The sequence below is a fragment of the Corticium candelabrum genome, chromosome 3, assembly GCF_963422355.1.
Source record: "Corticium candelabrum chromosome 3, ooCorCand1.1, whole genome shotgun sequence".
NCBI classification, from domain to species: Eukaryota; Metazoa; Porifera; class Homoscleromorpha; order Homosclerophorida; family Plakinidae; genus Corticium; species Corticium candelabrum.
In genome coordinates, this window is record NC_085087.1 from 3,873,630 (window position 1) to 3,887,497 (window position 13,868).

The 13,868-nt window shown below is 38.9% G+C and overlaps 1 protein-coding gene across 4 annotated transcripts in view; it reads right to left on the reverse strand.

Moving 5' to 3' along the window:
* Positions 1 to 11,597: 11,597 nt before the first annotated feature.
* Positions 11,598 to 13,868, reverse strand: part of LOC134176786 (netrin receptor unc-40-like) — a 4,466-nt gene continuing 2,195 nt past the window's right edge. Inside the window, exons 7-10 of one of the 4 annotated variants that reach the window (XR_009969356.1) lie at positions 13,601 to 13,868; positions 12,823 to 13,097; positions 12,256 to 12,380; positions 12,187 to 12,200 (exon numbers count right to left, since the gene is read on the reverse strand). The exon at positions 13,601 to 13,868 is cut by the window's right edge and continues 44 nt beyond it. Coding sequence is in view for 1 of the 4 variants with exons in the window: in XM_062643446.1 (XP_062499430.1) it covers positions 11,763 to 12,058; positions 13,601 to 13,868 (564 nt within the window). In the remaining 3 variants the exon portion in view is untranslated. Of the gene's footprint in view, positions 12,059 to 12,090; positions 12,381 to 12,822; positions 13,098 to 13,600 lie in introns of those variants that run through there. The other 3 variants (XR_009969355.1, XR_009969354.1, XM_062643446.1) reach the window with 3 other exon arrangements.

The window sequence follows — 13,868 nt, forward strand, 5'->3', positions numbered from 1 at the left end:
TTCACGCAAGCGTGTGCAAGTCAAATATATCCGGGATTTCACATCCGGGATGTGTTCCAACTGTGTGTCCCAAAAATTCGCTATTTACGTGTCTACTGTACCGTACCCGACATGAGAACTATACTCGTTAGGAACAGTGTAAATAGTTTTTGTAAGCATGAAGAGCGCGGCCACTGCCTACAATAAAGTCTCATTTATATAATTATATTCATTCATTCATTCTTTCAGTCTGGACCATCGAGTCGCTCTGGAATAGCGATCAAAGCACGAGGGTACAGAAATCCCCAGGTGGACAGCACAAATTTCCGTCACGGTTGATCCATCTTGTGCCTACGCGCACCCTGCATCCGGGATATCAGGTGTGGGCAATCGAATCTTGCACAGATGAAAGCGTCGTCGTTGCTAGCAGGTAAATGCTTTTTGTCTTTAGTCCGCGTCATAATTTTAAGGCCATTTTTGTGTTTGTGTGTGTGTGTGTGTGTGTGTGTGTGTGTGTGTGTGTGTGTGTGTGTGTGTGTGTGTGTGCATGTGTGTTCAAAGGCGAAAGACGTCTGGAAAGTAGTCCTTTTAGCTGCATCAGGAGGCTGACGTTGCTATTTTCGCTGTACAGTTAGAAGACAACTGAGTCAAAGTCCATTAGTTTCACTCTCGGAAGCCACGCAAGAAATCGCTGCTGACGGACGAACATACCCAGCTCAGACGAAAATGGGCGGCAAAATATCATGACTGGGGTGTGAAGGCGTTGACATTGTTCTTTTTTAGCGATAAAGCAAAAATTAGCATTGGAACCGACGGAGCATTGCATGTCTCGCGCTGTAAGAGAGAAGAGGTTTGACGGAAATGCTGTGATTTAACAGCAAAACGCTCGGTAAATGTAATGGAGTTGGCAGCATGTCAATCAATGGCATCGGATCTTTGGTAAGACTAGAAGGTCGCATAGATGCTCTTGCGTACCAGAGAGTCCAAGAGGACCACATGCTTCCTGACGCTCAACGAGTACTAAGAGAGGACTTTGTTGTCAAACACGTCAATGCGCTCATCCATACGCTCGATCCACCCGGCACTGCATGCGTGCTAATGACGCCACCGTATACAGTTGACTGCATGGCCCCCACAATCTCCAAACGCCAACATAATTAAAACTTGTGGCACAAAGTAAAATTTCAGCGAACAGCAGGCATCTCCAGAACTTAAAATGACTCTGACGTTCCGTCCAGGAGGCAAGATGACAGAAGATTTCTGTAGCGCATGTGCATGCAGACATTAGTCGACATGCATTGCTGCACGTTGTGTAATTGCAAATAGAGTAGCTAGAGATGGAAACACCAAGTATCAAGCATCTAATGAATAGTCTAAACGTTAACTTGTGTAATGTCTACAAAATCACGCTTTACCAGATCTGCAACAGATGTTCATTACAGGGCGGAGCTTGTAACTACTAAAACAATAAATAACATAACTTTCTCCTGTGTTGAACAGACAATAATCGCACTAGAATTCCAACTACTTTAAAAGTCGTTCAATGTTAAATGTAAAGATTCTGTTGTAATGTTGATGTCATTTGCTGATGCCTATACGTGGTTCAGATGGTCCGAGACGGAATGCGCCTGTTGAAACTGTTGAAGTTGGTATTTTATCTGCAGGTTCAAGTGCAGCTGTTCTTCTCAATGCAAGTCAGATTGTTGCATCTTATACCAATGGCAATGTGGAAATGGGAAAATGGCATGATCATATCGTATAAAGTCAGTGGCAAATATCGAGAATTTTTGACTATCGTTGTAACAAGAGATGATAGCAATTAAACAATAACTGCATTTTGTAATAAAACAATAGGGCATACGATGCAAACTTGTACTCTGAGTGTTAAATGTAAGTCATCAGTACGCAGCATATTTGAATGAGTCTTATTCTTGTGTCTTCTGTTGTTTCACAGCTGTTTCATTAGCCTCTACAGAACTCAAATGTGATGGAATTGCTTTCGTTTATAACGGTTCTTGGAATTCTCCTGATGATGATGGTTGTGAAGCAGTTATAAAATACTGATATGGTCACATCAAGGGGAGGGATGCTAGTTGTTCAACTAGTTCCACATGTCAATTAAATAGTATAAGGGCAGTAGACAATGCACTGGAAGGAGGAACTTCATATGTATTTTATGTTTATGTTGTCATATGCGGCAATAGATTTGGCAATGGAAACTGTTGAACAGATGTGGCGGCAACTCTACTAGGTATGCAAAATGTATTCTTACTGTGATAATTCTTACTATTTTTGTGTTGTTTTCATTTTTCCACGAGTCCTTCTGCAAGTATCAGTGTGTACCCAACACGAACATCTTTTCTAGTAAAATGGAGTCTGCCTTTTACGTCTGATGATGGTGATGATAAGAAAGTACGTCATAATTATATTGAGTATAGGATGCAAGAAGGATCCATGGCTTTTCCACAAGTGACGGCTATGGGAACTGAACAGGAAAAGACATTTCCAACTTGCAATCAAATACAAAGTGTTCAATTCGTGTGTTTGCAAGGAGTGATAATGGCAATAGAAGGAGATCAGATGAGTTTACTACAACTACGTTACATTAGCTATTTTAAATGTGTGCGTGCAGGCATCCCCAGCACGCACACTACTTCAGATATATAATGATATATATATATTTATATATATATATATATATATATATATATATATATATATATATATATATATATATATATATTTATATATATATATATTTTTTTTTTTTTATATATATATTATATATATATTGTTTATAACCGCCCAATGGACGGAACACTACTGAAAAACACCACTACAAACACTTGCTACAGACAAAACATCTAGATGTTCAGTTATCATGCGAGAGTTGTATTGCCACAGTTTCACAGACAGTTGTTCATGGATGATGGCATGTCCACTGATAACAGTGATGACTCTGATATATTTAAATATATATATAAATATATATATATATATATATATATATATATACACTACACTAATTGTACATACTAAACCCTGTCGCCTCTTTATGCAACTCAATTTTAATATTATTTGCCCATTGACAGCTGTTGGCAAAGAAGATAGAACAATACTACCACAAAAGCAGACAATTTTACTGTGAGGTACAAAACTAAAACAAAGAAAATTAAATCTGTACGCAGAAGAAAACTCACGATACAGCAAAATATGAGAGCAGGAATGACGGCTATATGTACATAGATAACATGTGCTATAGTTTTCTCTTTCTTTTTTACTATTCCCGACATTGTTTTGCACGCAAATAAAACTTTTTGGATAAAAAGTGGCCTTTCGTCTGTCCTATTTTTGTGTAGACCACTGGCAAATTCTTTTGGGCGTGAATATGTCCATAAGCAAGACTTTGCTCAGTTAGTTAATTAATTGTTTGAATATAAATATATAAATGTAAAAGCATGCAGGCACTAGAAAATGACAGTAGTTTGGTCAAGGAAAAGGCACAAATACATCTTGTCATTATTTACAACGAGTGTGTGTGTGTGTATATATATCATTGATTATATATAATACTCTATATTATCTATCAAAGTTTAATTAAGCGTTACTAACCGGAGAATACGAGTCAATCATGGCTATTATTGGCTTAAGCAAACATTTGTCCAAGTGCTCGTGTTGCAGTGTGTTGTTGTAAATGTAACGATTTCCTGATCTGTGTTTAGTCTCAAGGCTGTGCGGAGACCACAGGCCAAACAACTCAAGCCTCGTAAATACTTCCCGCTGTTGACACCAATGAGTTGTGATATAAACAAACTATAAAATTGAATAGTTAAGTAAATGAGACACAAACAAAGGAAAACGCATTGAATTGCATTAGACAAGGCCGATTACATATAGCATGGACAGAATTGATATCCTTTAAGCAAGTATCATGTACAGCTAGACAAACTTTTATATATACAGTTACATATATGTACTGTAGCCAGGCAATTGATAATTAGTAGTGGTCGCTTGCCATTAGACAGACACAATTTAACAGCATTTCAAGTTCAAGATCTACTAGTTGAAATGGAAAGCATTTTTGGGGCGAGCTTCAGTGAGAACAGACACAAAAATTGCATTTTCGGCCGCATTCATCAAGCCATTAATTAATAGTTTCAGTAAAACAGGCTGGAACTCCAGATAGCCGCCAAAAATGCAATATTCGCGTGTGTTGTTACTGAGGCACAACTTATTAGTAGCGTGGAAAAGCGTGCAGCAACCTAAAGAGCAGTACAGCTAGACTTACACCTGCTTTGTGACATCACAGACCATCATGTCTGCAATTGGCTTAAAATCAACGTCATGTATTTCCATGCAGTCGGTCGGTTGTAGTCACTCTCTCGACACAGTATAGTGTACTGTACACTTATAGGAAAGGTCACGCCAAGGCTCGTTCCGATAAAAACTTAATTAACTTACGTGCTCTAGTTTAAATCTTTCATTTTGCTGATGTGCTTGTGTCTGCAGGTACCATGTCTTTGAAGTTACAAAAGGAATCGTTGTGGCTAACAGGTAACTGTTTAGTTCTCGTCAACACATTGAATGATAGAGTGTACTTATTGTACGTGTGTACTCGATTCAGGACTGTCATGTATCTTGCTACTGTCTCACTATTCTGGAGGGCAGTCACTTCCTATATTGGAAACTGACCCAAGAATGTGCAAGATCTCCTCGAAAACGTTGAACTAACGTTTACATGTATCTTTGGATTATTCGCCACCAGGATTAGTAGTTTAATTTTAGTCACACAGGGAGCTGCTATGGCAGTAGAAACAGTAGTAGTTGGTATAGCAGCAAATGTAGTAAACGGGCTGAACAACGCTCGTACAACGTACGACGACACGTTGAATCGAGTTACAGTCTCTGTTACGACTACCACAACTCTCAATAACTTGACTTTCTCATGCATCAACAGAGTGGCAAGTGGAAAGGAGGTGATTAACTCTTCTCAACCAATTGTTGTAAAATGTAAAATAATTTTGCTGTAATTTGGTTATGAATTTGTATTAATGAGTTATTATATAAATCTCCTTCAGATGGTCCTTCAAGAAATGTATCTGGCAGCACTAGGTGTACTAGCAGTACTTCTATGGGTTCACATGCAACTGTTATTCTGAATGCAAGTCAGATCGTTGAAGATCCTGGCAATCCAACAATGACTGTAATGTCGCGATGGGAAGATACTATTGAGTTAATATCAAAACAAGTCAGGGGACTATACGGAAATTTTTTGAATGTCACTCTAACAAGAGAAGATAGGCTTCGAAAAATAATTGCATTATATGATAACGCAATAGATCATACAATGCAGACGTTTAATCTGCAGTGTGCCAAATGTAAGCTGTGCTATGCAGCGTATTGAAATTAATCATTTGTATTTTACTGTTCTATTATGACAGTTGTTCCAGGACCTGTTAACAGACTGACGTGTAATAGAAGTGCTGGTGGTTACAGCTGTTCACAGAATCCCCATACTGATGATGGTGGTGAAGGAGTTAATACATACTGCTATGGTCACATTACAGGCCATAATGCTGATTGTCCTAGAAATAGTTCCAAATGCCAACAAAATCCTACAACAGCTAAAGAAAATGCACTCCAACAGGAAAATTCATATTTTTTCTATGTTTATGCAGTCAATAATGTTGGAGGAGGAAACTGCCTAACAGAGACAGTGAAAACAATATTAGGTAAACAAATTTTAAATTTGTAAATATTGCGATGGTTTCGGCAATGCTTTAATTGGTGCGCAGGTCCTCCTCTAAATGTCAGTGTGCAACTATCAAGTACATCTCTTCGGGTCAAATGGAGTCCTCCATTTATGTTTGATGATGGTGCTGATTTGAAAGTATGTGAATATTATATTGAGTATCAGGAGCAAGGGTCATCTCCTTTGCAAGCGACGTCTGTGGGCTATCAAATGGAACAGCCATTTCTAACCTGAAATCTAATACAACTTACTTAATTCGTGTATTTGCAAGGAGTAACATTGGAAATGGAAGTCAATCGGTACTTAATGCAACTACTTTACGTAAATGTGTTTTAATACAATGGTATCTGTTGTATTTCTTTTCTGACTTGATGTGTGTTCATTAGGTGAGGCGAGTCAAGTGCAAAATGTAAAAGCTACAGTAATCTCACCCACTGACATTCATGTCACTTGGGACAAACCAGATGCAGGTGGTGCAGATTTTACAATCAAACGCTATATTGTTAAAGTATATCATCAAGACAGCACGTCTGTGGAGAAATCAGTTGAAGTTGATGGATCTCAGACAACTGCTACTATAATTGGTCTTTCGGAAAGTACAACATACAGAATAGAAGTTAGTGCTACCAATGGTCAGAACACTGGTACACCATCAGAGGGAACTTTAGCTACAACTGAGAAGAATTCATGCTCAGGTAAAGGGATCATTACAGCACGCTGCTCTTTTTGTTAGTCAGTTTGCCTTTTCACATACAACCTATCTCACCAATTACTCAAATTACGGTCGCACCAATTACTCACAATTGAGATGTGTAATATTAAATAATTGCCCATAGACAGCTGCAGGCAAGGAAGACATAAGAATACAAGCAAAAAGCAGAGATGCTCACAATTTTACTGCGGGGTGCAGAACTATAACAAAGCAAAAGCAAATCAAACGTAGAAGCAAATGTCACTAACAGAGAAAAACGAGAGATTCAATAACAGTTATATTCACTAAGTTTGCATGGAGTATCACATAGTATACATACATAACATGTGTTATAGCGCTCACTTTTCTTGCAAGTCCTGGCATTGTTTCGCACCCAATCACAACTTTTTAGATAAAGAGTGGCTATTCGCCTGTCCTATTTTTGTGTAGACCAGCTGTAAATTCTTTTGACGTGAATATCCCTCTAGGCATAGGTTTGCCATTCTAATAGATTGACTACATGCTGTCACTAGAAAGAGCAGTACTTTGGTCAACAAAAGGACAGAAATACATCTTATCATTATTTACAAAGTGTCTATAAAAGTGAAATATATAATACAATATAACAAGTAAAATTTATAGTTTAAGGTACACAAATCAACAACGAATTTGATTGTTTTACGAATAAAATTGTCCAAGTGTTCGTGTTGCAGTATATTGCTGTATATTTAAAGAATTGCCGATTTGTGTTTAGGATTTATTCCAGCTGTAATTGGTGGTGCCGTTGCTGGAGGGATTGTCGCAACTAGCTTGTTTTGGGGTATTGTTCTGTACTGCACATACCGCATAAAGACAAACAAAAACAAAGGTGACCGTTGTCAGCCGGCAGAAAACCTAACAACGTCCGAGGCCTACAGTATGACGACCACAAGGATTACAGCAAACCAGCAAAAAACTTGCGCGTATGCAACAGTGGGGAATGCTAGCAGTTTGAGAAGTTCGCCGCCCAGACGTGTAGAAGGCAAATAGTAATTGGTCCGGACTATAGCGTGCGCTGACAGGCGCGGTGTAGTAAACGCAAATGAAAAATATTCAATCATGAATGGCAGTATGAAATGCACTACTGTTTCTTAGTGTAAACTGTGTATCACATAAAATTCAATCAGATAAACAATCAAAAATTTACAGCCAAAAGTTTTGAAATAACTCGAAACAAACTATTCACAAAGACTTAGTATTTGTGGTAGCTATATGTACTACCAACACTTTCAGAAAGTGCAGAGTATGTACGTTGCACCAGTCGTCTGCAGTTCTAAAACGTGTATGTGCATGAAGGAACATGAGAGAAGCGCAAATGAATTAATAGAGTACGCTTCTTCAATTTCATCAGAAGTTTGCAACACGCACATAATCCCGGATAACCTATCTCCCTCTTATGTGTTACAACCTCCAGTCTTAGCTAAGCCGCTTAGCGTGCAGCTATTTCGACAGTCTCGTTGGAAACCAAGCCGTCGCTGTTTTGAAAACGTCGCTGTCATTGCAGTAAACGGGTGTATCAAACACGCCAGCTGTTCGACTTCTTTAATCAACGAGGCCGACAAACATAGTCTCACCTAACCAGACCATTCATGCTTCGAGAAAAAAACAGAGATAAATTCCAATTTTTTACCTTTGACAGCATATTTAGTTACTGCCAGCGACGTCGATAAAATAAAAATATTTGATAAAATCTGATCTGTAGTTAAAGGGAAATTCGCGCGCAAGAGCATGGAGGCAGGTTCAATCGATAAGAAACCGCGTAGTCGCAAGAGAACTCTAAAAGAGGACGACACCCTTACTGTCTAACTAATAAATTAATGTAATCGGCGTGCGTGAGAACGATTTAGAGGAACTGCGAATGGCCTTTTAGTAGTCTCTCCCATTTGCGACCCTCTCATCTGCGATCACCTCCTATTTGCGACCACATTGACTGTGCTCGGACCAAATTTGTAGAGCAGGTACCTCTTATGAGCGACCACCTCCGTAACGCGACCAGCGACTACCAAAATGTGTCACGTGCATCTCTTAAACGACCAACCAGGCCTCTGCGAATGTTCAATACTGGTGAACAGATCCGGAAAGTGCGTAACTGTTTGAGTGCACGTGTGAATTCTTGTCGAAAGTTATGTCCCAGAAGCGCATGGTTCTAACTCTGGAAGATCGGATTAGTGTAATTGAAAAAGTTGAACAGGGCAAAAGCTGTCGCTGTGTAGCAGTTGAGATGGGCGTAGGAAAGACGCAAGTTCAATCTATAGTAAGAGACAGAAAAAGCATTAGACGGCAATGGGAGACTTTCTGAAGTGGCTCTAAACAGAAGTATCAGAGTAGGAAGGTGCAGTATGACGACATTGACCGGGCTGTCTGAGAGTGCTTTGTTGAGGCCCGTTCAAGGAACATTCCGTTAGCAGTCGTTTGATACAAGAAAGAGCACTCGTGTACGCTGAACAGCTGGGTCATAGTGCATTTTCTGGTTCCAATGGCTGGTTAGAGAAGTGGATGACTAGACACAACGTACGCTTGTCGTGCTTGTCTGGTGAAGCCGTTGATGTGGATGCCAATGTACTTGACGACTGGTACCGCCGATTGCAATCCGTATGTGAGGGCTATGAGCTGAGGAACATATTTAACGCCGATGAAACCGGTCTGTTCTACAGAGCTTTGCCCTCCAGATCCATGGTTGTGAAGGGTGATGAAGCTAAAGGAAGTAAGAAGGCAAAAGAGAATAACTGCTTTACTTGCATGCTCTGCTGTGGGTGAAAAATTGACACCTCTTGTAATTGGACGCTCAGCAAATCCACGCTGTTTCAGAGGAGTGACAGCGTGTCTTCCTGTGACTTATGCAGCAAACAAAAAAGCGTGGATGACAAGTGACCTATTTCAATCTTGGCTCAACACTGTGAACATTAACATGAAACGTGAAAATCGGTCAATCCTGCTATTTGTGGACAACTGCTCTGCCCATCCACATGTTGTCCGCAGTAACGTAATATTAGTCTTTCTACCACACAACACCACATCTCGACTTCAGCCCTGTGATGCAGGCATCATACAAACTGTAAAGATGCACTATCGAAAACAACTGCTCCGCAGCATCTTGGCCAGAATTGATGAAGCAACATGTGCATCAGACTTGGTAAAAAGTGTCAATATTCTTGATGCCATCATGTTCCTAAGGAGAGCTTGGGATGCTGTTCAACCATCTACCATTACTAGATGTTTTGAAAAGTGTGGGTTTGTGGAGTCGAGTGTGAAGGAGGAAGAAAGCGAAACAGCTGGAGAAGAAGTGAATCTTGAAATGGATCTAAAGTTTGTGGTATACTGAAGAAGATGTAGATTGGGAGCAAAGGGCACTCGAGCGTGCTGTTAACGAAGATAAGGAAACCCAAAATGAGTCTGACACATACGTGGAAGACGATGCTGAGGCAGAGGGTGATGATACCAGTAAATGTCTGTCTGAGAGGGAGGCTGCTGTTCACTTACCAACTTAGGGACTTTGCTGTAGCACACGATAACGCTGAATTGTTGCAGCTGATTTTGAAAAGTCAAACAATTGTGGAAAAGTTACAATGTACCTCACATACGTTCAATATACAAAGTAGAATAACACTGTTTTCTCAAGTAGAACATTTACCGCAAAGTATTTCTCTTGATCACTAACAGTCACTATAATACATGATAAATGAGCAAAGTACACTATAAAGTTGGTTTCAGTCTCTACCATTGGACAAACACGTATAGTTCTGTATGTGCTCTATTGTAGAAGTCGCGTGTCTACAGTAGTAAGAACGTCACATGCGTAAAGTGTGTCTAAGAACTAGTCACGTGCACAATTAGAGATGTCACGTGCACCTCTGTAAAGGACCACCTCCGTTTTCCGACCAAATTTAACAGACTTTAAGGGTGGTCGCAAATGGGAGGGACTAATGTACAAACACAAAGACATGCACGGAGGGTGTCGTTTATTGCCAGTGACGTAGAGAAAGGCTAGATATTTAATTATTGCGCTTACCTTTGTTAGTTCTAGATATAGATAGCGGCAAATAGAGCTGCCACGTATGATACGCTAGCTTGTTTCCTACAATAGCAACAACGTTTTCAAAGTGGCGACGTCAAATGGGACATTCGAAATGGCTCCGAGAGACGTACGTGTGACTGCAATTGCACCGAATCCAACCTACACGTTTCCTGCACCGAGAGCTACATTGGGAGTAAAAACGTCATAAATGGAAAGCAAATAGTGAGCTACATCAAGTCAAGCTACATGAGTAATTTATTACACTGCACGTAACATTAAAGTTTCTGCATGCCCATATATATATATATATATATATATATATATATATATATATATAACACTAAACGAGAATCGCTGCTAATTTTTCAAAACGAGACACTCGTTTACATTTCCATTTGTCATTAACGGGATATTAACTAAAACTCAATAATCTTAGATTGTATCATATAACTGGCGAAGAACAATAAGCTACACTCAGAAAGTCTATATGTATACGCGGCTACTGGCCTTTGTTTGAAAATGTATGCGCGTCGAATATAGCTGCCATTTTCACTACACATGTACCTGCTCTCTGCAGCGTCTTTTACTGATACCGCGTAGATATACTATTGTATGTAAATTGCTACAATGTATGTACTTAGCTCGACTGTAAAAAGCAATTAACAAAGACACACAGAGTCTAGAGCTGCATGCATGTGCATGGCGTTGAACAAAATTGAAACGAATCTTGTACTAGAATAACAATTGTAAGTCAGCGATTACGAAATAACTGTATGTACCTTTGTGGTTAGGAATAGTCTCTATATATACAGTAACTTACAGATCTCTACTATAGATGAATCTACAGTCTACGCGATAGCAAACGTTTCAATCAATTATAAATCAACTGCACTCCTACTTCCAATGAGTATACCGTTACCGGCAGAGCTCAGTAATAAGCTGTATAAATTTGATGGACATGCGAAGAGCCGTTCCAGATAAATTCGTGCACAAGTGAAGGCGTGATCGAAATGGCAAGAAATCACGTCGGCGAGAAATCGCGTCCCAAAGTATATGCAACGAGAATTATCAAATTAAAATTAATGCAAAATTTTAATTTAATCCAATTTTTAAAGCACGCATACCACCAACACAAATTGGTGCACACTCTCTTGTCAAACAATAATTGTATAATTTTTGTGGCTTAAATATGCAAGAAGACTGCCATATATAAGCTATTGCAGCGCACAAGGCGCAAATACAAGAAATTAAAAGAAAATATTTGCTGTCAGTAAACAGTTTATGAGTCATATATGAGATGCCGTCGAGTAGGAAGGATTTGACGTCATAGATGACGGGCTCAAAGTGTTTGCATTGGCCACCTGTACGTTTGCATATGCGTAGGTTTCTTGCAGGCCTGCTGTAGAACTACTGGTCGTTATACCGTAAGCACTTGACATTGTAAACTTTTCTGCTGGAATGTCGACATCAGTTTCTGTCGTTGCTTTCATGCGTAATCTGTAGCATACAATAATACCAACCACTAGAAAGATTCCGACAATCGATCCAGTAACGGCTCCTCCAATGACAGCTGAATTGGAACCTATAGAGATACCAGCAATCATTACAACGACAATTCATTAATTAATTTTATAACAACACACTGCATAAACACATTGTTTGTATACTTTTTTACTTGTTTTTGTCGAGTACAATAAACAATTCTTGACTAATTTATATGCTCGCTAAAGCATACAGTTAAACTTGCATTTCTTTGCCTTAATCTGCTGTTTGTCTCACTAATTTTGTCGGTCTTGTAGTAAATTGCTTGAAATTGTAAAATACGCGCTGTTGTTTCCTCGTCTTCTTCTCTTCTCTATAAGTTTTATTTGTTGCAGAGCCAATGGGCAAACTATAACTGTTGCCTAAATGGAACACAGCAAAATTGGTGAAAACAGAAAAATTAGCACTATTACTGTAGGCTTGTATAAAAGTTCTGTTAGCAAGCACAGATTCTGAAAGATGGCATTTCTAATAGTTTGTCGCCTAAATCGGACGCAGATTTGTAAACTAACAGGCAAACTGACAAACAAAATCTCTATAGAACGATGCCTATGCCTGAGCTTAACCTAGTTGTGAAAACAGTTCCAACAGATGGCATTCCAATAATCTGACCGTTATTACACTATTGGGATTATAGAGTCAGAGAACATGCCTGAGCACGACAAATGCTCCAACCTATGCAAAGAAAAAATAGTCTATTATTAATGAGAAAAAAGTCTCGTCATATTATAACATGTGAAAAGTCAAGGTTTGTAAGTGTGAGAGACAATAATCTATTGTGAACGGATGCTCTGATTGACTCACTTGGGTGTTGTGTAGAGAGCAGAGACAGGAAATACCTTGGTGCTGTTAACTCTGTAGTGCCACGTCTAGAGGTGAAAATTTATTTAGCATGAATGAGAATAACTGATGTCCAACTAGCGCCAATTTGCTTTATGATTGTCATCTTTTGAGATATAAAGTGTATGAAGACGGTACATAAGATCAGTAAATGTTGACTTCTGTAAAGGAGTCAGAAGGGGATTAGGAATGAAGCCCAGAGAGTCGCTGAAAGATAGATTGAAGTGTTCCCAAGGTGTCTGACAAAATACGAGAAATACACTTGCTATTCTTAAACAGATCCATTTACGCAAAGAATTAACTTACTCAATCCTAGTCACTGTTATTGTATAATTACATGTATTGCAAACTTTCTATTTTAAGTGAAAGTTTTACGAATTTGTTCTCTGTTAGCTGAAAAGAACTTGAACCGTGTAACTTAAGTTGATTTAGTTGTACAATATCTTTATGTGCGCTTGTGATGTATTTGTACGTAGTCATTGTCTGTTAGTATCCAACAAATAATTGGGATCAATGATAGTTTTCTAAATATTTAAATAATAAAATTTATTTGGGAAAAACATTTTAGAATGTTGGTCCAGCATATGTAATTCTATATGATTTACTTCCGGCTTCTTTAGAAGGAGTCATCCATTAACATGTTCCTGCTCTTTTAGATATTACCATAACTTTGTACAAATAACTAATTGACAATGATTAAAAATAATTCGTATTAATTGCACAACCATATCCACATGCTCACCTGAGCTTGATGTTTTCGACTGTGTTCTTACTACAATTCTATCTGATGGTCGGCCTGTGTTTCGTCCATTACTAGCTATCACTTCTATGTCGTATGATGTATCTTCCAAAAGTCTGAATATAGTAACTGTTCTCATTGAACCCTTAACTTCAACAGATCGCTCTGCAGTTGTCCTGTCTTGACGATATAAATTAACAGTATAGGACAAGATGGCAAAGCCTTCACCGCCTGCATCTGGTTCGTTCCACGTGACACGAATTTCTGTAGA